The sequence below is a fragment of the Gorilla gorilla genome, chromosome 20 (assembly GCF_029281585.2).
Source record: "Gorilla gorilla gorilla isolate KB3781 chromosome 20, NHGRI_mGorGor1-v2.1_pri, whole genome shotgun sequence".
In the NCBI taxonomy this organism is placed as follows: Eukaryota; Metazoa; Chordata; class Mammalia; order Primates; family Hominidae; genus Gorilla; species Gorilla gorilla.
Window position 1 is genome coordinate 62348607 of NC_073244.2, and position 26543 is coordinate 62375149.

The 26543-nt window shown below is 57.4% G+C and overlaps 2 protein-coding genes across 7 annotated transcripts in view; both read left to right on the forward strand.

Moving 5' to 3' along the window:
- The window catches only part of POLD1 (DNA polymerase delta 1, catalytic subunit), a 33865-nt gene extending 18755 nt beyond the window's left edge, over positions 1 to 15110 (forward strand). For 2 of the 4 annotated variants that reach the window (XM_031004391.2, XM_031004392.3), the window contains exons 9-27: positions 180 to 346; positions 600 to 704; positions 3265 to 3405; positions 3490 to 3600; positions 4066 to 4257; positions 4402 to 4490; positions 5863 to 5979; positions 6200 to 6313; positions 6597 to 6744; positions 10544 to 10639; positions 10860 to 10997; positions 11935 to 12110; positions 12522 to 12674; positions 12809 to 12911; positions 13479 to 13611; positions 13693 to 13806; positions 14129 to 14181; positions 14256 to 14353; positions 14933 to 15110. In XM_031004391.2, coding sequence (XP_030860251.1) covers positions 180 to 346; positions 600 to 704; positions 3265 to 3405; positions 3490 to 3600; positions 4066 to 4257; positions 4402 to 4490; positions 5863 to 5979; positions 6200 to 6313; positions 6597 to 6744; positions 10544 to 10639; positions 10860 to 10997; positions 11935 to 12110; positions 12522 to 12674; positions 12809 to 12911; positions 13479 to 13611; positions 13693 to 13806; positions 14129 to 14181; positions 14256 to 14353; positions 14933 to 15038 — 2354 coding nt within the window. In that variant the 3' untranslated portion in view covers positions 15039 to 15110. The remainder of the gene's footprint in view (positions 1 to 179; positions 347 to 599; positions 705 to 3264; positions 3406 to 3489; positions 3601 to 4065; positions 4258 to 4401; positions 4491 to 5862; positions 5980 to 6199; positions 6314 to 6596; positions 6745 to 10543; positions 10640 to 10859; positions 10998 to 11934; positions 12111 to 12521; positions 12675 to 12808; positions 12912 to 13478; positions 13612 to 13692; positions 13807 to 14128; positions 14182 to 14255; positions 14354 to 14932) is intronic. The other 2 variants (XM_055370176.2, XM_055370175.2) reach the window with 1 other exon arrangement.
- An 889-nt stretch (positions 15111 to 15999) lies between these two features.
- SPIB (Spi-B transcription factor) lies at positions 16000 to 26203 on the forward strand. Of its 3 annotated transcripts, XM_019015699.3 has the most exons (6): positions 16000 to 16081; positions 17129 to 17156; positions 19658 to 19730; positions 20008 to 20222; positions 20797 to 20947; positions 25247 to 26203. In XM_019015699.3, the coding sequence occupies exons 1-6, from the start codon at positions 16059 to 16061 to the stop codon at positions 25543 to 25545; spliced, it is 789 nt and encodes a 262-aa protein (XP_018871244.1). In that variant the 5' UTR covers positions 16000 to 16058; the 3' UTR covers positions 25546 to 26203. The 3 variants fall into 3 exon arrangements, with proteins under 3 accessions (XP_018871244.1, XP_055226159.1, XP_055226158.1); XM_055370184.2 differs by lacking the exon at positions 20008 to 20222 and having other exon boundaries at positions 16017 to 16081; XM_055370183.2 differs by lacking the exon at positions 16000 to 16081 and having other exon boundaries at positions 16099 to 17156.
- The last annotated feature ends 340 nt before the right edge of the window (positions 26204 to 26543 follow it).

Genomic DNA, 26543 nt, shown 5'->3' on the forward strand with positions numbered 1-26543 from the left:
TGGAGTGAGCGCAGAGGGTGTGGAGATGGCCTGGAGGTGAGAGCGGAGCAGGAGCCACGGTGAGCCACGTAGGGCCGGCAGGCAGTGGGGACAGCCCTGGGGAGATGGGAGGTGCAGCCTCCCTGCTGTGTTGGGAGTGAGGGGCAGGAGTCAGGCGCCTGCATCCTCCTGCCTCACAGGCATCTTCCCTGAGCCTGAGCGGGACCCTGTCATCCAGATCTGCTCGCTGGGCCTGCGCTGGGGGGAGCCGGAGCCCTTCCTACGCCTGGCGCTCACCCTGCGGCCCTGTGCCCCCATCCTGGGTGCCAAGGTGCAGAGCTACGAGAAGGAGGAGGACCTGCTGCAGGTAGCTCTCGCTCCACACCCCACACCATTTCCCGGGGTCCCCGCCAGCCTCCACGTCCTGAGCCATCAGCTCCTGGGTGCTGCGACGCCCATGTCTGTGGGTCTGGGTGGGCCCCTGTGCACTTAGGCTTGAGCACTTCACCTCTGGGTTCTGCAGGATTTTCAGGGGTGGCTGGGGTTCTAGAACATTCTGGAAGTAGGGGAATCCGAGGCAGGGCAACCACCAGGGTGACCCAATGTGCTCCCACCCCCAGGCCTGGTCCACCTTCATCCGTATCATGGACCCCGACGTGATCACCGGTTACAACATCCAGAACTTCGACCTTCCGTACCTCATCTCTCGGGCCCAGACCCTCAAGGTGAGGGCTGGGCAGGTGGGAGGCTTCTCTCAGATGCCCCAGGTGTGGCCTCCGGGCCCTGGGCCTCCTTCCCACTCCCTCTCCACATGGCTTGGTGCATCTTGCTCTGTGTGCCTCAGCCAATTGCCTGCAGGGGCAGCCTAAGCCTGGCCCTGCCCTGCTCCAAGTCGGAAAAGTTACTGTGGCTTTTGTCAGAGGCAAGGAGGGCGTTACAGTGGAGTAAGAGAAGGCTGTGCATTCAAGGTCAGCCTGAAGCTTGCAGGGGTTCAACAAGCCATGAAGCAGCCACTGAATCCCAGTCTTCCTTTAGGTTATATCAGCATAAGGAAAAGAATCATAATGGAGGAGGAGGGGGGAGTGTGTTGACGGATGGGGCAAATTCCGGATGCTTCTTGAGTCTGCGTGTGTGTAAGGGTGGATTCCTCTGCCCGAGTTGCTGTAACAAAGAGCCACAGACCAGGTGGCTGAAAACAGCAAAAAGTCATTGTCTCACCGTCCTGAAGGCTGGAAAGTCCACAACCAAAGTGTCAGCGGGCCTGCTTCCTTCGGGGGCTGCAAGGGAGGACTGGTTCACGGCCTCTCTCCTTGGCTTGCAGACGGCCATCATTCCCCTGTGCCTCTTCACACCATCTTCTCTCTGTGCGTGTCTGTTTCCACATGTCCTCCCTTTTTTTTTTTTCCAAGACAAAGTCTCGCTCTGTCGCCCAGGCTGGAGTGCAGAGGCGCAATCTTGGCTCACTGCAAGCTCCGCCTCCCAGGTTCATGCCATTCTCCTGCCTCAGCCTCCCAAGTAGCTGGGACTACAGGCGCCCGCCACCACGACTGGCTAATTTTTTGTGTTTTTAGCAGAGATGGGGTTTCACTGTGTTAGCGAGGATGGTCTTGATCTCCTGACCTTGTGATCCGTCTGCCTCGGCCTCCCAAAGTGTTGGGATTACAGGCGTGAGCTACTGCGCCTGACCCCTTTTCTTTTTCTTTTTTTTTTTTTTTTTGAGACAGAATCTCACTGTGTCGCCCAGGCTGGAGTGCGATGGCACGATCGAGGCTCACTGCAACCTCCGCCTCCCAGGTTCAAGCGATTCTCCTGCCTCAGCCTCCCAAGTAGCTGGGATTACAGGCGTGCGCCACCACGCCCCGCAAATTTTTGCTTTTTTGTTATTATTTCTTGAGATGGAATTTCGCTCTTGTTGCCCAGGCTGGAGTGCAATGGCACGATCTCGGCTCACCACAACCTCTGCCTCCCGGGTTCAAGTGATTCTCCTGCCTCAGCCTCCCAAGTAGCTGGGATTATAGGCACCCGCTTCCATGCCCGGCTAATTTTGTATTTTTAGTAGACAGGGTTTCTCCATGTTGGCCAGGCTGGTCTCGAACTCCCAATCTCAGGTGATCTGCCCGCTTTGGCCTCCCAAAGTGGTGGGATTACAGGCGTGAGCCACCGCGCCTGGCCTATTTTTGTTTTTGTTTTTGTTTTTTTTAGCAGAGACTAGGTTTCATCATGTTGGCCAGGCTGGTCTCCATCCTCACCTCAGGTGATCTGCCCACCTCAGCCTCCCAAAGTGCTGGGATTACAGGTGTGAGCCAGTGCACCTAGCCCACATGTCCTCTTTGTGTAGTGACACCGTCGTGAGATGAGGGCCCACCCCAGTGACCTCATCTTCACTTGACCCCCTGCGAAGACATATTTCCAAATGAGGTTATATTCTGAGGTGCCGGGGGTTAGGACTTCAACATCTTTTGGGAGAACATGGTTCAGCCCTTAATGAGATATATTGCCTTATTTTCCTGCTTTTCTCTGTGTCTGGCCAGCTTGGTAATGGAAAAACAAAACAGGCTGGGTGTGGTGGCTCACGCCTGTAATCCCAGCACTTTGGGAGGACGAGGCGAGAGGATCGATGGAGCCCAGGAGTTCAAGACCAGCCAGGGCAACATAGCAAGACCCTGCCTCTATTAAAGAGAAAACAAGAAAAAATCCATTCTAAAATACAGAACAAACTCTTAGGACCCCCAGTGTACATTCCACAGCGTGGTGCTGATGCCCGGGCCATGGTACTCCTCCTCCCCTTCCCTGGGTGTCCCTCACCCTCTGCCCTGGCCCCAGCTCAGGCTTCTTCTGGCCTCAGTTTCCCCCAGGCTGGGCCCCAGCACCCTGCAAGGCCTCCTGCAGCCAGGTGCCCTCCAGCGCCCTCAGCATCCATCTCAGCCCAGCTCCACGCCGCGTCCTGCCTCTGCCCCCACCTGGCCGCCTGCTCACAGTGTCCCCAAATCTCTTCCTGTTTCCTGCCTAGGTACAGCCCGCAGACACTGGGCTCCATCCTTGGCCCCCAGTCCATCAGGGCCCCTGACTCGCTATCCCAGCCTCGGCTGCAGCTTAGTCCTTACTCCGGACTCCCTCCCCAGCCTCCAGCCACCCACACCCAGCCCGACTGTCTTTCTGCCCCCAGGGTTGCTCTCGACCCCCTAGGGTTGTTATAAGGATGTTGTGGTTGGTCTCAATCTCCGTTCTTCTGGCTGATGTGACGGGGACCCGCAGCCTGCTGCACACCCTGCCTCTCCTCCTCAGGTACAAACATTCCCTTTCCTGGGCCGTGTGGCCGGCCTTCGCTCCAACATCCGGGACTCTTCATTCCAGTCCAAGCAGACGGGCCGGCGGGACACCAAGGTTGTCAGCATGGTGGGCCGCGTGCAGATGGACATGCTGCAGGTATGGGCGGGAGGTGGGGTGTGTCCCTGTCCTTGGAAGGCCACTGCCCAGGCCCGCAGCCCACCAGCCCACCCACCCACCTAGGTGCTGCTGCGGGAGTACAAGCTCCGCTCCTATACGCTCAATGCCGTGAGCTTCCACTTCCTGGGCGAGCAGAAGGAGGACGTGCAGCACAGCATCATCACCGACCTGCAGGTGCCTGCTGCCTCCCTGACCTCTCACCCCAACCTCTGACCTCCACCTCACCTTTCCCCGGCCTCTGACCTCAACTTCACGCCCCCACGTCTGACCTCACTCTTTGACCTGCTGTTATGACCTATGACCTTACCTGACGCCCACTTTTTCCTGACCTCTGACCCCAGATTTCTCTCCACTCCTGTGACCTCTGTCACTATGACCTTGTCTCTGCTTTCCTGGCCTGACCACAGGTCCACGGTGGCCTTCAGGCTGCTCCCTCCTCCTCCCTCTGGCCCTGTGGACTCCCTGGCCCCCAACCCTACCTCCATCCCCACCCAGACCCTGACGACTTGGAGGCCCCTCCTGCCCGCCTCACCTCCCAGGCCTTCCCGAGGCTACCTCACCCTGACCCCCACTTCCTCCTCCTGCTCCACCTCCCACCTCCAACCCCTGGTCCCTGACCCCATCCGTGCCCATCCCCAGAATGGGAACGACCAGACCCGCCGCCGCCTGGCTGTGTACTGCCTGAAGGATGCCTACCTGCCACTGCGGCTGCTGGAGCGGCTCATGGTGCTGGTGAACGCCGTGGAGATGGCGAGGGTCACTGGCGTGCCCCTCAGCTACCTGCTCAGTCGTGGCCAGCAGGTCAAGGTCGTATCCCAGCTGTTGCGGCAGGTCAGTAGCCGAGACTTGTCCTCGCCACCCCCCACCAGGCACGTCTGTGGCCCCCTCCAGGCGATGGCATCCTGGATGCACTTTTTCTCCCCACTCCCAATTCGCACGGCCCCACCTATACCCACTCCATTTCTCCCCTCCCAGGCCATGCACGAGGGGCTGCTGATGCCTGTGGTGAAGTCAGAGGGCGGCGAGGACTACACGGGAGCCACTGTCATCGAGCCCCTCAAAGGGTGAGGCCCCAGGCTGGGTGCAGTTTTTACCTGTAATCTCTGGGAGGCTGAGGTGGGAGGATCGCTTGAGCTCAGGAGTTTGAGACCAGCCAGGGCAACATAGCGAGGCCCCTGCTCCACAAAATTTTTTTATTTTTATTTATTTTTATTTTTATCTTTTTGAGACAGAGTCTCGCTCTGTCACCCAGGCTGGAGTGCAGTGGCGCAATCTCAGCTCACTGCAAGCTTTGCCTCCCGGGTTCACGCCATTCTCCTACCTCAGTCTCCACAGCAGCTGGGACTACAGGCGCCCACCACCACGCCTGGCTAATTTTTTTTTTTTTTTTTTGCATTTTTAGTAGTGACGGGGTTTCACCGTGTTAGCCAGGATGGTCTCGATCTGACCTCGTGATCCACCTGCCTCAGCCTCCCAAAGTGCTGGGATTATAGGCGTGAGCCACCGTGCCCAGCCGAAAAAATTTTTAAAAATTAGCCAGGCGTGGTGGTGCATGCCTGTAATCCCAGCTACTTGGGAGGCTGAGCTGGGAGGATGATGAGCCCAGGAGGTGGAGGCTGCAGTGAGCGATGATTGCGCCACTGCCCTCCAGCCTGGGCGACAGAGCAACGCCCCGGCCCTAAAATAAATTAATAGGCCAGGCACGGTGGCTCACCCCTGTAATCAATCCCAGCACTTTGGGAGGTCAAGGCAGGCGGATCACAAGTTCAGGAGATTGGGACCATCCTGGCTAACACGGTGAAACCCCGTCTCTACTAAAAATACAGAAATTAGCTGGGCATGGTGGCGGGCGCCTGTAGTGCCAGCTACTCGGGAGGCTGAGGCAGAAGAATCGCTTGAACCCGGGAGGTGGAGGTTGCAGTGAGCTGAGATTGCACCACTGCACTCCAGCCTGGGTGACAAAGCGAGACTCCGTCTCAAAAAAAATAATAATAAAATAAAATAGTAGATTACTTAATTATATATATATATTTTTTCTTTTTCTTTTTCTTTTTTTGACGCAGGGTCTCACTCTGTCACCCAGGGTGGAGTGCGGTGGCATGATCTTGGCTTACTCCACCTCCTAGGCTCAAGCAATCCTCCTGCCTCAGGCCCCTGAGTAGCTGGGACCACAGGCGTGCACCACCACACCTGGCTAATTTTTTTAATTTTTTTGTAGAGATAGGGTTTTGCCATGTTGCCCAGGCTGATCTGAAACTCCTGAGTTCAAGCGATCCTCCTGCCTCAGCCTCCCAATGTGCTGGGATTGCAGGAGCGAGCACTGCTCCCAGCCAGTGAATGATTTTTTTTTTTTAAAGGGTGAGGCCACAAGACAGGGCAGGGGGCGGCATGGGAACTCCTAGCCCTGACTCCCGGCCGCGGCTGCTCCCCTCCCAGGTACTACGACGTCCCCATCGCCACCCTGGACTTCTCCTCGCTGTACCCGTCCATCATGATGGCCCACAACCTGTGCTACACCACGCTCCTTCGGCCCGGGACTGCACACAAACTGGGGTATAGTGCCCAATTCAGCATGTGTCCCCCGAGGCCCATCTGGGCCTTCCCTTGGGGGGCTCAGTCTGGTGGGGGGCATAGGCACAGGCCCAGAGATAGTGGGGAGTGGAGGGGTGCTTGAGGGGCCTGTGTGTGCTCATGGCCAAGGCCAGGACCGTAGGGCAGAGGTGGGCTGGAGCAGGAGGGTGGCCGGCAGTCACCCCAACACCTTCCAACCCAGCCTGACTGAGGATCAGTTCATCAGGACCCCCACCGGGGACGAGTTTGTGAAGACCTCAGTGCGGAAGGGGCTGCTGCCCCAGATCCTGGAGAACCTGCTCAGTGCCCGGAAGAGGTGAGCCCTGGAGATCGCCTGCTTGGAGCTCAGACCTGTTGGGGCCTCTGGGCAATCCCTGTCCCTCACTGGGACACCCCAGGGCTGCCCAGCCACCCTGCCCTCAGCTGTGCGTGAATTAGCACAAGGCATCCCCTCCTGGCAGCTTCCTTTTGCCCCCTTGGCCAGAAGCTTCTGTGCAGTGCACAGTACGCCCAACTGTACATGGCACTCACTTCCAGAAAGGAGCCCTGACCAATGCCCAGGTGCCACCTGAGTGTGCTTTCCCCGTGTTCCCTCGCAGGGCCAAGGCCGAGCTGGCCAAGGAGACAGACCCCCTGCGGCGCCAGGTCCTGGATGGACGGCAGCTGGCGCTGAAGGTGAGCGCCAACTCCGTATACGGCTTCACTGGCGCCCAGGTGGGCAAGTTGCCGTGCCTGGAGATCTCACAGGTGAGCACTCGGGCCCCTGGAAGGCAACTGGGGGCAGGTGGGCCCCCTGTGTAGGAGACCAGGGCTCCATGTGGGGGACCTGTATCCAGAGGACTGGGCACCCCAACTCACTGGCCTTCTAGAGAGAGGATGCCAATGTGGCTTGAGCAATTGGTCCATTCCTTCACTCAGCAAATGCCTACTGAGCACACACTGTGGTCAGGGCTCACTCTGTGCCCTGGGGATACAGAGGGGAACAAAATGGATGAGAGCTCCTGTCCCTGTCATCTTGCAGCCCAGTGGGGACACTGACAGGTCTGTGTAAACGTGTTTAGGACACAAGTGGCGCTACGAGCTTTGCAGCCGGATAAAGCAGGAGGTGCGGACTGTCGGGGAGTGATGGGGCTGGGCGGGACTCACCCCTCTCAATAGGCGACGCTCACACAGAGGCCAAGGGACGTGGGGGAGGGAAGCCATTCACCGTCCCCACGGCAGCGTCCCGGTCTGCCTACCCACGGCAGCTCTGCTGCTTGAACAGAAAAACAGATTCTTTGAAACCACAGAGGGCCTGAGTTTCCGAGATTGCCAAGCTGGGGTCAGTGCCCCAGCTCCTGGCATATGAGGGCCTCGGAAGGGTCTTCCTGTCCAGTCTTCTCCCCTGGGACTTGAGTCTTGGCCCATTCCAGGCCAGTAGTTGTGCCGCTCTGCTTGGTTACCTCTAGCCACGGGGAGCTCCCTCCCTGGCTGGGCACTGCGCCACTTTTCACAGGGCTCTGGGTGGAAGGCTTGGATGAATTCTCAGTGGGTGGGGCCTTTGCACACACCCACCCACCCGCAGTTCTGGGGGTCCCAAAGACCACTTAGGTTCAGTGATTCACTAGAAGTACTCAGAGAACAGAAAAGCTGGTTCTCATGGTTATGATTTAATACAGCAAAAGGACACAGATTAAACTCAGCAAAAGAAAGAGGTGCACAGGGCAGGGTATAGGAGGGACGGACCAGGCGTGTCTTCCAGTTGTGCTCTCCCAGTAGAGTTGCCAGGATGGCCCTCCTTCCTCCCAGTGTTGATGCGTGCCTGCACACACGCAGCATTGCCAACCAGAGGCTCTCACCCAAGCTTTGGGGTCCAGGGTTTTTCTTGGGTGTCAGTCCTGTAGGCATGGAGCACCCTGTGACTGGCCTTAGTGACTCCATCATCCCCAGGCCCCTCAGCAACCCCCAGAGGTCAAACTGATACTGCATGGCCCAGGGCCCTACCATAAACCATGTTAGTGTCAACTACCTGGTGTGGTTCAAAGTCCCAGGTACACAAACACCTTTTTTTTTTTTTTTTTTTTTTTGAGACAGAGTCTCACTCTCGCCCAGGCTGGAGCGCAGTGGCACAATCGTGGCTCACTGCAGCCTCAACCTCCGGGACTCAGGTGAGCCCCCCACGTTAGCCTCCCAGGTGGCTGGGACTGCAGGCACGTGCCACCTATTTTTGTTATTTTTTGTAGAGATAGGGTCTCGCCATGTTGCCCAGGCTGGAACAGAGACACTGTTATCAGGCGGGATATTCTAGGGGCTTAGACTACCAGGAGCCAGGCAAGAGCCAGACCTTTCTTTGCACAAAGTGAATCGCTCACTGCATGCTCCCAACTCCCCTCTGCCTTTCACAGTCCCCGGCTGCCTCCCCAGCCTTCTTGGTGGAAAGGGGTGGCTGTGTGGACATCAGGCTCCAGCCCTGAAGCAGAGGCCAGGCCAAGAGAGCACAGCTTGGCCCTCCCCTGGGGCTGCCTCTTACCAATCCTGTGTCTCTGTCTTTTCTCTCTCAGCCGCTTCCCTCTGTCACTGTTCTGTTTCTGTCTCTTGACCTCTTTCCTTATTTCTGTCTCTCAAGCTTATGGGAGCAAGAGGTGGAATAATAAAAATGCAATGAATTGGCTGGGCGCGGTGGCTCACGCCTGTAACCCCAGCACTTTAGGAGGCCGAGGCGGGCGGATCACGAGGTCAGGAGTTCAAGACCAGCCTGGCCAACATGGTGAAACCCTGTCTCTATTAAAAATACAAAACATTAGCCAGGAGTGGTGGCAGGTGCCTCCAATCCCAGCTACTCGGGAGGCTGAGGCAGGAGAATCGCTTGAACCCGGGAGGCAGAGGTTGCAGTGAGCCGAGATTGCGCCAGTGCGCTCCAGCCTGGGCAATAGAGCAAAACTCTGTCTCAAAAAAAAAAAAAAAAAGTAATGAATTACAGTGTTCACGCCTGTAATCCCAACACTTTGTGACACTGAGGAGGGAGGATCACTTGAGGCCAGGGGTTTAAGACCAGCCTGGGCAACATAGTGAAACCCCATCTCTACAAAAAATACAACCAAACAAAACTAGCCAGGCATTGTGGTAGCTCATGCCTATAGTTGCAGCTACTCAGGAGGCTGAGACGGGAAGATGGCTTGAACCCAGCAGTTTGAGTTACAGTGAGCTGTGATGGCATCACTGCACTCCATTCTGGGTGACAGAGTTGAGACCCTGTCTCTTTTAGTTTTTGTTTGTTTGTTTTGAGATGGAGTCTTGCTCTGTCACCCAGGCTGGAGTGCAATGCCACAATCTTGGCTCACTGCAGCCTCTCCCTCCCAGGTTCAAGTGATTCTCCTGCCTCAGCCTCCTGAGTAGCTGGGATTACAGGCACCCGCCACCACGCCTGGCTAATTTTTGCATTTTTAGTAGAGACGGGGTTTCACCATGTTGGCCAGGCTGGTCTTGAACTCCTGACCTCAGGTGATCCACCTGCCTCGGCCTCCCAAAGTGCTGGGATTACTGGTGTGAGTCACCACGCTTGGCCTCCTGTCTCTTAAAAAAAAAAAATATTGAATCATTTCAGGAAAAGATTACAAAGGAAAGAAAAAGGAACATAGGACAGGTGGAACAAGTAAAAGCTAGACAGTAAAGTGGTAGACGTAAGCCCAGCTATATCAGTAATTACACTAAATGTAAATGGACAAAATGCTCTAGTTAGACAGATTTCCTGACTGGATCCACACAAACAAAAACAGAAGAATCACACCCATCTCTCCTTTGTGTCCCCACCCCCAGCCTCAGGTTTGGTGGTGGTGTTGTTGTTGTTGTTTTTTAAGTATTTTTTAGGTTTGTGTGTGTGTGTGCGTGTGTGTGTGTGTGTGCGTGTGTGTGTGTGTGTGTGTGTATTTTTAGTAGAGATGGTGTTTCACCATGTTGTCCAGGCTGATCTCGAACTCCTGACCTCAAGTGATCCAGCCACTTCAGCCTCCCAAAGTGCTGGGTGTACAGGCATAAGCCACCACACCAGCCAGTTTTCTTAACTCTAAAATAAGACAGTGGGTTTCTCAATGGTTTCTTAGTCAGGGTGGTGCCACCCCCTGCTCTGGGGGGCATTTTTCAATGTGTAGGTAGGGCCAGTTCTGGTGGTACAGGGATGGGGGTGGCACTGCTGGCTTCCAGGGATGGGGCTGGCTATGTCGGTGGTCCTGTACCATAGAGAGCTGCCCAGAATGTCAGTGTGAGGGAAACACTGGGCCAGTGGCCTCTTCAGGCCGCAGTCTTTCCAGCATGCATTTGATGTAGTCACTTCCTTGTGCATGTCCAGAACTCTGAGCCAGGGAACCCACTTCTTTCCACCTGACCATTGAGGAGCCGCCTTATAGTCCCATTTTGCAGATTTGGAAACTGAGGCCCAGGAGGGGCAGAGTGGCTTGTGCATAAGCCCATGCCACTGGGAAATGGCAGAGGCGGGACCCCTCCCCCGCCGGCCCATGTTCACTGCACATGGCCCCCAGGGCTTCACTCCGCATGATTCTCTCCCCGACAGAGCGTCACGGGGTTCGGACGTCAGATGATCGAGAAAACCAAGCAGCTGGTGGAGTCTAAGTACACAGTGGAGAATGGCTACAGCACCAGCGCCAAGGTCGGGGGCTGCCCACCGCTGCCCTGAGATGGGCCCAGGGCAGGTGGGGGGATGGAAGCCGGGCCGGACCCCCATGTCCCCGTGCCTCCTGGTCACACCCTGCCCACTCTCCTGTTGCATCCTTGGGTCCCGTTGGCATTAGCCACCCGCCACCCCCCGACACCAGTAGTTGACAGAAGGGACCCTGCTTCTCACATACACACATCCCCGCCGCCCACAGGTGGTGTATGGTGACACTGACTCCGTCATGTGCCGATTCGGCGTGTCCTCGGTGGCTGAGGCGATGGCCCTGGGGCGGGAGGCCGCGGACTGGGTGTCAGGTCACTTCCCGTCACCCATCCGGCTGGAGTTTGAGAAGGTGCGTGGCTGGGTCAGGGGCTCTGCATTTAGGTGCCCTCATCAGGGTACTCAGGGTGTCCCGTTCTTTGGGCTCACAAAAGCCACAGTGTGAAGGGATGTTGCTGCTTAGATTCTCCTGAGGCTGGGGCCTTGGTTTGGGAAGCCTCCAAGGCCTTGGGCTTTGTTACCCTGGATGGCATCTGTTCTTTGAAAACCCTGTCGCTGTCCCTGGTTTTGAGGTGTCACAGTGTCCCTGGTTTTGAGGTTTCCTAGTACCTGTCAGATGTGGAGCTGCCCTCCACACAGGGACCCTGATGGGGGTGCACCTTAGATCTGTGCACCATTGCCCCTGGCCCTCTGGGTGCGGCACACTTGGTCCCAGGAAACCTTGCACCATATTTTCTTTTGAAGAGACTGGGTCTCGCTCTGTCGCCCAGGCTGGAGTGCAGTGGCGAGTTCACAGCTCACTGCAGCCTCCAACTCCTGGGCTCCGGCGATCCTCCCGCCTTGGCCTCCTGAGCCACCACGCCCAGTTCTCACACTGTACTGTTTCCCCGTGGCTTAACGCTCTCTCGTGCCAGGCCTTGGACTTGGAGCCTCGCAGAGTGGGGAGGTCTCTGCCTCAGGGCTCACCCAGCCGTAGTTTGTCCTCTCTTTCATGGGATGCTTCATCGACTCCCCTGTCTGGATCTCATGTTTTAGGGACTATCTGGATTTATCCCAGTCTCTGTTTCAGATTGGGGTCTCTGGTGTGGGGGCCCTGGCATTGCCGAGGGGCCTCAGGAGCCACTTCCAGCCACACAGTGTCTCAGGGCCCATCCCACCAGGCTCAGGGCACGGCTCCCATGTCCTCAAACTGCGTCTGGGACCCTGTCTACCTTCAGTTTCTGGGGGGCGTCTCCGGATTGGGGCTTGGCCTCCTCAGGCTCAGGGTCTCGGCCATGGCTCCCTCCCAGGTCTACTTCCCATACCTGCTTATCAGCAAGAAGCGCTACGCGGGCCTGCTCTTCTCCTCCCGGCCCGACGCCCACGACCGCATGGACTGCAAGGGCCTGGAGGCCGTGCGCAGGGACAACTGCCCCCTCGTGGCCAACCTGGTCACTGCCTCACTGCGCCGCCTGCTCATCGACCGGTGTGTGGGGCCTCCTCCCTCACACCCAGGAGTCTAGGCCCCTAGCCCCTCCTCCCTCAGACCCACGGGTCCAGGCCCCCAGCCCCCTCCTCCTCAGATCCCGGGGTCGGGGCCCCCAGCCCCTTCCTCTCTTAGATACAAGAGTCCAGACCCCCAGCCCCTCCTCCTCTGGGAACACAGGTGTCAGGCCCAGCTCTTCCTCGGTGGTGAAGCAGTGGAAAGAGTTGGCTTGGGCAGCTGTGGGTTCAGGCCCTGCCTCTGCCACTCTGCAGCCTATGGTAGGAAGGGCCCCTCTCTGCCCTGAGCCTCAGCCCTAAGAGCTCATCCTGGTCTCCAGCCCTGAGACCCGTGGAGGCACCAGCCTGGCCCTCAGTGCCTTTTGGTGACACTGTGCGGCCCGCTCTCCTACAGAGACCCCGAGGGCGCGGTGGCTCACGCACAGGACGTCATCTCGGACCTGCTGTGCAACCGCATCGATATCTCCCAGCTGGTCATCACCAAGGAGCTGACCCGCGCGGCCTCCGACTACGCCGGCAAGCAGGCCCACGTGGAGCTGGCCGAGAGGTCCTGCCGCGGGGCGGGTGGCCTGGCCAGAAATAACCCCCTCCTTCCTGCCAGCTGGGCCCACTTCCTACACCCCCGCCCCCACCCCCGCCACCCACCTGCCCTCACCCACCCGCCACCCCGTCTCCACGCAGGATGAGGAAGCGGGACCCCGGGAGTGCGCCCAGCCTGGGCGACCGCGTCCCCTACGTGATCATCAGTGCCGCCAAGGGTGTGGCCGCCTACATGAAGTCGGAGGTCAGGCCCACCTGGCTGCCTGCTCCCGCCCAGCCCCCTCGCTCTCACTTCTGCTTTCCGAGATGGGCGGGCCTGCGGGAAGGGTGGGGCCTCCCGTGCCCTGTGGGGCCCTGAGAACCGCCCCCCATGGCAGCCTGGGTGTGGCCTCGGCCCCCTCTGGAGGTCCCCCCTCTATTCTGACCCCTCCCTTGCTTCCCTATGGAAGGGGCCCCAGTCCCTCCCCTGTGCATACAGCTCCCCAGCCGGGGGTTCCCTTGGATTCATAATCCTCCAGCTCTACCCCCACCCCCAGTGACCCACATCTTAGCCCCATGACCTCTGACCTCCTGACCCCTTCCTCATCCTTGCTTCCCCTTGTGAACTCTGACCCTTCCGTGGTGACCTGAGAGCCCTACAGACTCTGTGGCCCAGAGACTCCGTGACCTCCGACCCCATCCCAGACCCAGGACCCCCCATGTCACAGCCCGCAGGCAGGCCTAGGCCCTAAGCCCCAGGCCCCATGACCACCCCGTGTCCACCCCGGTGCCTTTCCCTGGCTGCCCGGGTGTGACTGCCATGTGGCCGCAGGACCCGCTGTTCGTGCTGGAGCACAGCCTGCCCATTGACACGCAGTACTACCTGGAGCAGCAGCTGGCCAAGCCCCTCCTGCGCATCTTCGAGCCCATCCTGGGCGAGGGCCGTGCCGAGGCTGTGCTACTGCGTACGGGGGCACCAGGGGACTGGGGGCACCCTGGGGGGGCAGGGGAGGTCACCGGCCCACCACCTGCCTCCTCTCCTGCAGGGGGGGACCACACGCGCTGCAAGACGGTGCTCACTGGCAAGGTGGGCGGCCTCCTGGCCTTCGCCAAACGCCGCAACTGCTGCATTGGCTGCCGCACAGTGCTCAGACACCAGGGTGAGCGGCCCTGGCCACTGCGCCCCCACTGGCCCTCAGCCTGCCTCTGCCATCACCCCAGATCCTAGACACCCACCCCATCGGCTGGCACTGCCACCCAGTGGGCCCAGGGCCCCTGGGCGGGTGGCCCCTGTCTCCACCCCCCACAGAGGGTCCTCGGCCCCCACCCCGGGAGTTCCCCAGGGGAGTTTTCCCAGCACACTTGCTCCGTTGTTCTCCAGCCTCTGGGGACTTTCAGAAGCTGGGATTGGCAGTGGGCAGGGATGGGGTGGCCCAGTTCCTGGCTGGGCCCCAGCACTTGGGCTGACCCGCCTCCCCACAGGAGCCGTGTGTGAGTTCTGTCAGCCCCGGGAGTCTGAGCTGTATCAGAAGGAGGTGAGAGGGCCGGGAGGTGAGGAGGGGCCAGGTGGGGAGGCGGGGGCGCCCTGCTCAGCCGCTGCTGTCCCCAGGTATCCCATCTGAATGCCCTGGAGGAGCGCTTCTCGCGCCTCTGGACGCAGTGCCAGCGCTGCCAGGGCAGCCTGCACGAGGACGTCATCTGCACCAGGTGTGTGCCGTGTCCCGACCCTGGGCTGCCCCGCCCCTTCCCAGCTCCCAGGCCTGTGGGTTGTGGACCCAACTTCTGACTCCAAGGCCTCTCCTGAGCATCCTCCCCGCCCATCCCCTTCCAGCTGTGAGCTGTCCTGAGCCTCAGTGTCCTTGTCTGAAAAATGGGCCCATCCCAGCCCCCCAGAGGGGGTGGGTGCTTAGGGAGGCAGCGCCCGGCACCCAGTGTTGCCCGGGAAATGGCTGTCCTCCCGACACACCCAGCCAGCCTGGCCCCCTCCCCAGGGCGGGGCCGGGCTTTCCCCAGGGAACGGGTAGGCGGGGTGGGTTCCCACGCCAGGTGACAGGTGATATACGGCCAGCCATGGCCCTGCACCTCGCCAGGCACCCGCTGTTATCGGCTCCCCCCCCGTGCCTGCTGAGCAAACAGCCCGCTGCGGGAGGGGGCGGGTGGGCTGGGCAGCAGGCGGGGACCAAAGTCCTGGGAACAGCCCCCACCCCTCTCCCAGGCTGGGCACTGGGCCTTGGCTGGTCCTGACCCTGACCCTGACCCTGCCCCTGCCCCCGCCCCCACCCGCAGCCGGGACTGCCCCATCTTCTACATGCGCAAGAAGGTGCGGAAGGACCTGGAAGACCAGGAGCAGCTCCTGCGGCGCTTCGGACCCCCTGGACCTGAGGCCTGGTGACCTTGCAAGCATCCCATGGGGCGGGGGCGGGACCGGACCAGGGAGAATTAATAAAGTTCTGGACTTTTGCTACATGGTGCTTTGTGGTCTCTGGGGGACACTGTCTGGTTTCATAAGCCCTGGCCTTGGCTGGGACCCTTCTGAGGGCCGCACCGCCCCTCATCCTCAGCAAAAGCCCCCGGACTCCCACCTGTGCTGCCTGGTTCATGTGGGCCAAGCCTGCCTCAGTTTCCTCTCTGGCCCTGAATGAACCCTTATACCAGCGCTTCTCTGCCCTGCTTAGGGCCCCCAGGTGTCTGGCCCCGGCCCAGCCCTCCCTGGTGATGACCCTGGGGACCCTGGTGGCTGCCCCGCCCTCCAGGTGCTGACCTGTTTCCTCCAGGCCCTGGGGCAGCCCCAGGCGCACCGGGGCTTCCACTCCTCAGCCTGGCCAAGAGGACCCCCCCACCCCCCGCCGGACCACACACCCACGATGTTTCCACGTCGGGGTCCTGGCAATGGGCTTTGGGTCTGGGTTTCCCCCCAGCGACTCCCATCTCTATCCCCGCAGCCTCTAACTGCCCTCAGACGCCCTCGGCCCTCCCGTCACCTCACACATCCCCCGGGGAGAGTCTTGTGCTTGCCCCTCGGCCCCCAGCCTGCCCCTGCTGGAATTCGGCTCCTGGGTCCAGATCCTCTGTTTCCTGATTCTCCTCTTCAGTGAACCCCAGCCCTTCCTCGATTTTTTCAGGGTTCCCCCAAATCCAGCTCCTGTCCCATCTCCAGCCCTCAAGGTCAGCCCCCCAAACCCAGCCCTACGGGGATCCCCAAATCCAGACAGCCCCTGGCCCGCCCTCCCTGCCACGTGACAAAGGGGTTGTGCAATCCAGCCCCCTCCCCTGACCCCCTCCCTGAGGGGATTTTTGAGGAGGGCCGAGCTTGTGGCCAGCGGGCACCCTCCTCCCCCCGGCAGGGGCTGGGCCAAGATATAAATAGGGTTGGCGGCTGCAGCGGGCGGCAAACAGCCCGCCCGGCACCACCATGCTCGCCCTGGAGGCTGCACAGTAAGTGAGGGCCCCCAAACCTGCACCCGGGGTCCCCACCTGCACTGCCCCTCTGTGGGGCCTCACCCATGGGCAGTGGTTTCTCTGCTCCTCACGGCCGGTGGGTGGGAGTGGAGGGGAGGGGTCCGCTCTGTCTCTTGCCCCTTCTGGTTCTGTTCCCTCTTCACTTCGGACTCTCCATCCCCCCAGTTCCTATCTTTCCTGGTCCCCAAAGATCTCATTTCCCCGGGACACTTGCTAGCATGTCCTCACTGGGACTCTCCTCCATCCTCCCAGTCCTTGTCCTTCCTGGTCCCCAAAGATCTCATTTCCCCGGAACACTTGCTAGCGTGCCCTCCTGCGGGCGTCCTCCGTGGCTCTCACTCTGTCCATCCTCCCGTCTCCCCGAGTTCCCGTATCTGTTCGCTCTGTATCTGGCATCTCCCAGCTCTCAACATTCTGCCTGTTGCTCTCTGTCTCTCTGCCTGTCTCTGTGTCTCCGTCTCCAGTTCTCGCTCTCCCTGCCTTGTGGTCTCCTTCTGCCTCACCCTCACTCTCAGTGCCTCCATCTGGGGCTCCAGGAATCCTCCCCGCCTCTGTGCGTGAATGTCCCTTTGCACACCTTTCTCTGTGTCCCACCTCTCCTTGAGCCTCCTCATCTGAGTCTTCTCCGGGCTTCCCCCTCTCCACCCAGACATCTCTCCATCCCTCTCCTCTGGTCCAAGCTGGACTCAACTGACTCGCCACCAAGGCCGCACTTGACCCAGGCCCCCTCTCCATCCCCACACCTCCTTTCCGGGACTTTCTCTCCCTCACTTTCCCTGCCCCTCCCCACCAGGGTGTCTATGCAAATCCTGGGGAGGAGGGGGACATTTGCCTCCCCCCCACCCCCCACTTCCTGTCCCAGCAGGGGGTAGTGGGGGAGTCCGGTGAATGTGGTGGGGCTGGTCCCTCACACAGGGCTGCGGTGGTCACAGCTGCTGCCGCCTCCCCATCAGCCCCCAACCACTTTGAGATTCAGGTGGCTGGAGGCAGCCTCGGCATGCCCCTGTGTCTCTCCCCCTCCAGGCTCGACGGGCCACACTTCAGCTGTCTGGTGAGTTGGGGCCCCTGGGGGCCAGGGAGGGGTGGCCCACAGTGACCTCCCTCAGAGAAGTCATTTGCTTCCTGCCTCAGTTTCCCCTCCCACCTCTTCCTGTCACTTTGTTTCTGAGCTCCCCCTTGGTATCTCCCGCTACCCTGCATCCGTATTTTTGATGTCTCTCTCCCCCTCTCAGGCTTGAATCCACTTCCTTGTGGCTTTGTATCTCTCTCTGCCCACCCCATATTCAGACAATGTATTTTCATGTTCCTTTCCTTCTTTTTGCTCGTATTTTTAAAAATTGTGTTCTCTAACAGTTCAGATACGGAATACTATACCCAACACCCTTGAACCCACAACCCAGTCTGAGTAATCAAATCTTACTGATGTGGTTGAAAGAAAGCCCCTGTTTATGCCCCTCCACATTCACACCCCAGCCATGTTTTTTTTGTTTTTTTGTTTGTTTGTTTGTTTTTTAATTGAAGTGTAACTAACAAGTCAGTAAAGTGACAAATCTTGTGTTTTTGCATTATCTATACACCGTGTAGCCACAAGCCAGATCAAGATACCGAACATTTCAATCTCTGAAATATTCCTTCCTGTCCCTTCTCAGTCAATACCTTTCTCTGATATTTTCCGCCACCAATTTGTAATTTGTTTTGCCTGCTCTTTTTTTTGTTTTGCTTTTTGAGAAGGAGTCTCGCTCTGTCGCCCAGGCTGGAGTGCAGTGGCAGCGTCTTGGCTCACTGCAAGCTCCACCTCCCGGGTTCAAGCAATTCTCCTGCCTCAGCCTCCCAAGTAGCTGGGATTACAGGCATGTGCCACCATGCCCAGCTAATTTTTGTATTTTTAGTAGAGGCAGGGTTTCACCATGTTATCTGGGCTGGTTTCAAACTCCTGAGCTCAAGTGATCCTCCCACCTCAGCCTCCCAAATTGCTGGGATTACAGGCGTGAGCCACCACACCCAGCTGCCTGCTTTTGAACTTTATGTAAAGTGAGTCATACAGCATGTCCCTTTTGGGGTCTGGCTTCCCTCACTCAACATGAAGTGTGTGTCAGTGTTTGTCCTTTTTCCTTGCTGTATAGTACTCTATCTATGATCAGCCCACACCACAGTCTGTTTATCCCTTCTCCTGTTGATGACACCTGGGCTGTTTCCAGTTGGAGACTCATAATAAAGCTGCTGGGATGATTCTGGAACAAGGCTATTTTGTGCACATCCATTTTCAGTTCTCTTGATTAAATGCCAAGGAGTGAGACTGCCAGGTCCTAGGCATGGTGTGGATCTAGCTTTAGTTTTTCCTAGACTCGAGCTCTTGAAGCAACAACACATGATTCATGGGGCGAATCAACATATGGAGGTTTATTTATTTATTTATTTATTGAGACAGAGTTTTGCTCTGTCGCCGGGCTGGAGTACAGTGGTGCGATCTGGGCTCACTGCAACCTCGGCCTCCTGGGTTCAAGCGATTCTCCTGCCTGAGCCTCCCAAGTAGCTGGGACTACAGGTGCGCACCACCATGCCTGGCTAATTTTTGTATTTTTAGTAGAGACGGGGTTTCACCATGTTGGCCAGGCTGGTATCGATCTCCTGACCTCATGATCTGCCTGCCTTGGCCTTCCAAAGTGCTGGGATTACAGGCATGAGCCACCATGCCCAGCCTATTTATTTTTCGAGACAGAGTCTCACTCTGTCACCCAGGCTGGAGTGCAGTGGCACGATCTCAGCTCACTGCAACCTCCACCTCCCAGGTTCAAGCGATTCTCCTGCCTCGGCCTCCAGAGTAGCTGGGATTACAGACATCTGCCACCAGGCCCAGCTAATTTTTGTATTTTCAGTAGAGATGGGGTTTCACCATGTTGTGCAGGCTGGTCTCGAACTCCTGACCTCAGGTGATTCACTGGCCTCAGCCTCCCAAAGTGCTGGGATTACAGGCGTGCGCCACCACGCCTAGCTAATTTTTGTATTTTTAGTAGAGACGGGATTTCACCATGTTGGCTAGACTGGTCTTGAACTCCTGACCTCAGGTGATCTGCCCGCCTCGGCCCCCCAAAGTGTTGGGATGACAGGCGTGAGCCACCACGCCTGGCCTGGAGGTGTATTTAAAAAGCATTGACCCCTGCCTCTGTTAAGTGAAACACTTCCATTTCCCCTTGCCCTTCACCTCCGGAGCCCCCAGGCAGGCAAGGCTGGGGGAGTTCTTCCACCCCTTCTCCAGGCGCCCTGATGCGCTGACTGTGTGCCAGTGAGGGGCTAGGGTTCTTGGGAGCCCACCGTCTTAGCAGGAGCTGGCTGCTGTGTGCCCCTATTGGGTTGTGTCTCTACTCTCTGTATCTCTGTCTCTTTGTCCCTGTCTCTGATGCCTAGTCTCTGTGTTTCTTTGTTGCTCTAATCTCTCCAGCATCCCCTCTTCTCTCCCATGTCTGTGCTGGAGTCTCCCCAAGGGTCCAGGGTGGGGGTTGGGAGTCCCCAAGGCCTGGGATGACCCCTCTTCCCTCCTGCACCCCGTATCAGTACCCAGATGGCGTCTTCTATGACCTGGACAGCTGCAAGCATTCCAGCTACCCTGATTCAGAGGGGGCTCCTGGTGAGTGACCCCAGCCCTGTGCCCTTCCTGCCTTGGGGCCCATTTCACAGATAGGGGAGCTGAGGCCCAGGGGAGGTCATTTCCTAGCACAACAGGATAAAGGTGGCCCGGGCCTATAGCCCTCCTCCCCTTTCCTCTCCCACCCATCCGCTCCTCCATGCAAATCCTGGGGTCAGAGATTTGCACAGCCTACAATGGCCTCTCTGTGCTGGGGGCTTCGGCTGCGAGAAGGCCTCCGTGAGACATCCCAGCTTCTGACTCAGTGCCCTTCCCCCAGACTCCCTGTGGGACTGGACTGTGGCCCCACCTGTCCCAGCCACCCCCTATGAAGCCTTCGACCCGGCAGCAGCCGCTTTTAGCCACCCCCAGGCTGCCCAGCTCTGCTACGAACCCCCCACCTACAGCCCTGCAGGGAATCTCGAACTGGCCCCCAGCCTGGAGGCCCCGGGGCCTGGCCTCCCCGCATACCCCACGGAGAACTTCGCTAGCCAGGTGAGTGGTAAGGGGACAGTTAAAATCAAGCCCAAACCAGGTGTGGTGGTGCACGCCTGTAATCCCAGCTGCTTGAGAGGCTGAGGTGGGAGGAGGATTGCTTGAGCCCAGAAGGTCGAGGTAATCCACTGCACTCCAGTCTGGGCAACAGAGCAAGACCCTGTCTCAAAAAAAAAAAAAGAAAAAGAAAAAGAAAAAGAAAAGAAAACTCAAGCTCAGTCATTTGGTTGAGGTTTGCTGGGTGCCGGGCACTGCATTGAGACTGCACATAGTAAGCCCTGCAGCGGCCTCCCAGGTTACGTTCCGTTGTTGCCCCTCTGAACAAGTGAGTCAAGAGAGGTAGTGACAGGAAGCCAGGGACACGGCAGACTCGCATTACCTGTGTTGGGCCGGCTTTGAGGAGGTACCTCAGGTGTCCCCTGGCCACAGCGTGGTGATCTGAACAAAGGCCAAAGTCCAGGCTGTCAACAAAGAGGGAGACCAGAGCCAGGAGGGCCACCGCCTTGGCCTGAGAGGAGGAAGTGGAGGGAGACAAGGGGTCCCTGGACATGCAGGTGACCCTGACCTTCCACAGACCCTGGTTCCCCCGGCATATGCCCCGTACCCCAGCCCCGTGCTATCAGAGGAGGAAGACTTACCGTTGGACAGCCCTGCCCTGGAGGTCTCGGACAGCGAGTCGGATGAGGCCCTCGTGGCTGGCCCCGAGGGGAAGGGATCCGAGGCAGGTATGCGGGAGTGGCTGGGGTGGGGGAGATGCCAGCTGGAGATTGTGGGGGAGCTGAGAGCACCATGGCTTCTTGGGCCTCTACATATACTCCAGCACTCTGGGCAGCTCCCAGATCCGCACCACCTGCTGGCTGTGTGACCTTGGGTAAGTGCCTCTACCTCTCTGTGCCCAGGTTTCCTGTCTGTGCGATGGGGATGGAGGTGATAGTGTCTACCCTCCTGAGGTCGTTGGGGGGACTAAATGGGATAGTAAGTGTAAATGGGACAGCAGTGCCAGGCACAGAGTGAGCACTTCAATAAGTCAACCTCTTCACCATCATTCCCGACACCACAGCAACAGAAATAATAACGCTATCAACCCCCAACGGTTCAACCCTTGCCCCCTGCCCATGTGCCCAACATCCTTTATGCTCAACCCCAAGAAAGCTGAGATCATTCCTTCCTTTCTGTGTCTGGGCCTCGGTTTCTCGTCTGTAAAGTGGGCATCACTGTCATCCTCCCCATCTCACGGGGTTATGATGGAGATTCAATGAGCTCATAACTGTAAAGCGCCTTGCGAAGCACCTGGCACTACATGCTCCACGGTGCATTGTAAAAATCAACACACAGGCTGGGTGTGGTGGCTCACGCCTGTAATCCCAGCACTTTGGGAGGCTGAGGCGGTCAGATCACCTGAGGTCAGGAGTTCGAGACCAGCCTGGCCAACATGGCAAAACCCCGTCTCTACTAAAAACACAAAAATTAGACTGGGCATGGTGGCTCATGCCTTTAATCCCAGCACTTTGAGAGGCTGAGGCGGATGGATCACGAGGTCAAGAGATCAAGACCATCCTGGCCAACATGGTGAAACCTCACATTTACTAAAAATACAAAAATTAGCTAGGCGTGGTGGTGTGCACCTGTAGTCCCAGCTACTCGGGAGGCTGAGGCAGAAGAATCGCTTGAACCCAGGAGGCAGAGGTTGCAGTAAGCCGAGATCTTGCCACTGCAGTCCAGCCTGGCGACAGAGTAAGACTCTGTCTTAAAAAAAAAGAAAAAAAAAAGAAAAAAAAAATTCATGGGGCATGGTGGTACATGCCTGTAATCCCAGCTACTCAGGAGGCTGAGGCAGGAGAGTTGCTGGAACCCAGGAGGCAAAGGTTGCAGTGAGCTGAGATTGCACCACTGCACTCCAGCCTGGGTGACAGAGCAAGACTCCGTCTCAAAAACAAACAAACAAACAAAACCACAGCCTCATTTAAAAAATTTTAATTAATTAATGTATTTATTTTTTGAGACAGTCTCGCTCTGTTACCCAGGCTGGAGTGCAGTGGCACGATCTCAGCCCACTGCAACCTCCACCTTCTGGGTTCAAGCAATCCTCCTGCCTCAGCCTCCGCAGTAGCTGGGATCATAGGCACCCACACCATACCCAGCTATTTTTTGTATTTTTAGTAGAGATGTGGTTTCAACATGCTGGCCAGGCTGGTCTCAAACTCCTGACCTCAGGTGATCCGCCCATCTTGGCCTCACAAAGTGCTGGGATTACAGGCGTGAGCCACTGTGCCCAGCCACACAGCCTCATTTGTGGCTGAGAGACTTCAGCTCAGAGAGGTTAATTAAGTCACCTATTTTAACTTAGGACATTTAAGATGGAGAGGATCTCTCCAATGACTAGGAAAGACACAAGATGGAAATAAAGATTTTATTTATTTTTATTCATTTATTTGAGACAGGGTCTCCATCTGTCACCCAGGCTGAAGCGCAGTGGCGCAATCTCGGCTCACTACTGCCTCAAACTCCTGGGCTCAATCGATCCTCCTGCCTCAGCCTCCTGAGTAGCTAGGACCACAGGCGTACACCACCACACCTGACTAATTTTTAAAATTTTTGTAGAGGTGAGGTCTCGCTATGTTGCCCAGGCTGAACTCCCAACTCCTGAGCCTATGTGCTCCTCCCACCTCAGCCTCCCAAAGTGCTGAAGTTACAGGCATGAGCCACCACACCCAGCCGGAAATAAATTATTTTATGGCTTATAGGTCCTGGGGCATACATGGCACGCCTGGAGGCCACACACACCAGGTCAGGGAGTGCAGGCAGGGAGGGAGAGAGAGAGGGACCAGTGGACTGACGCCTTTATTGGGTCCAAGGCGTCGGCCAAACAGGTTTCCTGAGGGGGGTTTTAATTGGTGGGTTCAGGCCAGGCACAGTGGCTCATGCCTATAATCCCAGCACTTTGGGAGGCTGAGGCTGGTAGATCACCTAACGTCAGGAGTTCAAGACCAGCCTAGCCAACATGGTGAAACCCTGTCTCTACTAAAAATACAAAAATTAGCTGGGCCTGGTGGTGCACGCCTGTAATCCCAGCTACTTGGGAGGCTGAGGCAGGAGAATCGCTTGAATCCAGGAGGCAGAGTTTGCAGTGAGCTGAGATCATGCCACTGCACTCCAGCCTGGGCAACAGAGCAAGACTCCATCTCAAAATAAATAAATAAATAAATAAATAAATAAATAATTGGTGGGTTGAAAGCAAGCAGGATCAAGTTCCAGGAGGTCACGCTGTGCCTGAGAGGGGGTCACTGAGGTATCTGCACAGTCCATGCAGGGCCGTCAAGTAGGCTGTCCATGGCTCTCCCACAGGGAGGTGGTCACCAGGAGTCGGTTGCATAAGAGAGATATCTGGGTCAGCCACACTGAGGAACTCGGGGAGGGAGATGTAGAACTGCCAAGGAGGACAGCCCTGCTTCCAGCATGAGAATGTCCAACTTTTATTTAGTTTTATTTTATTTTATTTTGAGAGGGAGTTTCGCTCTTGTTGCCCAGGCTGAGTGCAATGGTATGATTTCAGCTCACTGAAACCTCTGCCTCCTGGGTCAAGTGATTCTCCTGCCTCAGCCTCCCAAGTAGCTGGGATTACAGGCATGAGCCAAGCACACCCAGCTAATTTTTGTATTTTTAGTAGAAACCGGGTTTCATCATGTTGGCCAGGCTTGTCTCGAACTCCTGACCTCAAGTGATCTGCCCACCTTGGCCTCCCAAAGTGCTGGGATCACAGGCATGGCCCACCGCGCCCAGCCTCCAACTTATACTTTCAATGAATGCCGAGGCAGCCTAAAATTATAAGAATTCAATCCGGGTGCAGTGGCTCACACCTGTAATCCCAGCATTTTGGGAGGCCGAGGTGGGAGGATCACCTGAGGCCAGGAGTTCAAGACCAGCCTGGGCAACATAGTAAGACACCATCTCTACAAAAAATAAAACAATTAGCTAGGCATGATGGTGCATACTTATAGTCCCAGCTACTGGGGAGGCTGGGGCAGGAGGATTGCTTAGGCCCAGGAGGTCGAGGCTGCAGTGAGCTGTGATTGCTCCTCTGCACTCCATCCTGGGTGACAGAACGAGACCCTGCCTTGAAAAAAAGAAATTAAGATGTCACTACGTCACCACCCCAAGGTCACACTGCTGTAAAATGGCAGAGATGGGATTGTTGTAGCCAGTGCCCTGCTTTGAAACTCCCAGTTATTGGCCGGGCGCAGTGGCTCATGCCTGTAATCCCAGCACTTTGGGAGGTCGAGGTGGGCGGATCACCTGAGGCCAGGAGTTCGAGACCAGCCTGGCCAACATGGCGAAACCCTGTCTCTACTAAAAATATAAAAATAAGCCGGGCATGGTGGCAGACGTCTGTAGTCCCAGGTACTCGGGAGGCTGAGGCAGGAGAATTGCTCGAACCCGGGAGGCAGAGGCTGCAGTAAGCTGAGATTGTGCCATTGCACTCCAGCCTGGGCCACAGAGCAAGACCCCGTCTCAAAAACAAACTAAACCCTAGAAGCCCAGGAGTCAGGTGCCCTGGCCTCTCCCGGGACCCTGTCCCTCTTTGGGCTGAGAGGCTGGGAGACCAGGAGCTGGAGAGATAGCCAGGCCAATGCAACTGCCTCCAGATCTGTTCGCCTCTCCGTTATAATCCTTTAAGCAACGCTGTCAACCCATTTCACAGATTCTTTCATCCACTAGCTCAACAAATATGGAATATTACGTGCTGGCCGCAGGGCGGAAGGCAGGACAGATGTAAATCTCGAAAATTAAAGCACAGAACGCGGAGGGGGCCTGGGGCTGACAGCTTCGGGCAGGGGGAGTGGCTTGCCCCCCCCACCCCCCGTGGTGAGGGGCGCAGAGCCAGGTGTATGTAACAGCCACTTCCCTCACCCCACTTTTCAGATCCAGGAGATGGAGGCCGGGGTGGAAGTCTCGGAGGAGGGTGGATGGGGAAGGCGGGACCTTAGGGACCCCTCACCTAACGCGTGCCCCCGACCCCACCGCAGGGACTCGCAAGAAGCTGCGCCTGTACCAGTTCCTGCTGGGGCTACTGACGCGCGGGGACATGCGTGAGTGCGTGTGGTGGGTGGAGCCAGGCGCCGGCGTCTTCCAGTTCTCCTCCAAGCACAAGGAACTCCTGGCGCGCCGCTGGGGCCAGCAGAAGGGGAACCGCAAGCGCATGACCTACCAGAAGCTGGCGCGCGCCCTCCGAAACTACGCCAAGACCGGCGAGATCCGCAAGGTCAAGCGCAAGCTCACCTACCAGTTCGACAGCGCGCTGCTGCCTGCAGCCCGCCGGGCCTGAGCACACCTGAGGCTCCCACCTGCGGAGCCGCTGGGGGACCTCACGTCCCAGCCAGGATCCCCCTGGAAGAAAAAGGGCGTCCCCACACTCTAGGTGATAGGACTTACGCATCCCCACCTTTTGGGGTAAGGGGAGTGCTGCCCTGCCATAATCCCCAAGCCCAGCCCGGGCCTGTCTGGGATTCCCCACTTGTGCCTGGGGTCCCTCTGGGATTTCTTTGTCATGTACAGACTCCCTGGGATCCTCATGTTTTGGGTGACAGGATCTATGGACCACTATACTCGGGGAGGCAGGGTAGCAGTTCTTCCAGAGTCCCAAGAGCTTCTCTGGGATTTTCTTGTGATATCTGATTCCCCAGTGAGGCCTGGGACCTTTTTAAGATAGCTGTGTGTCTGTAAACCCTGAATCTCATCTGGGGTGGGGGCCCTGCTGGCAACCCTGAGCCCTGTCCAAGGGTCCCTCTTGTCAGATCTGAGATTTCCTAGTTATGTCTGGGGCCCTCTGGGAGCTGTTATCATCTCAGATCTCTTCGCCCATCTATGGCTGTGTTGTCACATCTGTCCCCTCATTTTTGAGATCCCCCAATTCTCTGGAACTATTCTGCTGCCCCTTTTTATGTGTCTGGAGTTCCCCAATCACATCTAGGGCTCCTCCAAGATCCTTTTGTCATGTCTGAAATCACTCTTGAGAGGTCTGGGGTGGAGGATGGGGAGTCAGTGAAATGTGTCATGTCTGGGCCCTGTCAGGGACACCCTTGTTATATCTGGGATCCTCCAATCACATCTGAGACCTCCTAGGCTCTCCATCTGATATGCCCTTTCAGGGACCCCACAAAGACTGAGTTCTCATGGGGATCCTACCCTTCCTAGTGGCACTCCCTATGGCCATGCTGGAGACCACTCTGGCCACGTGACTGATTTTGGGTGATCATGGCAGCTCCCCACCCATGTCATTTCTAACCAGAAGTCTCAAGGTCGTCACCCCCCTGCCCCCCAACC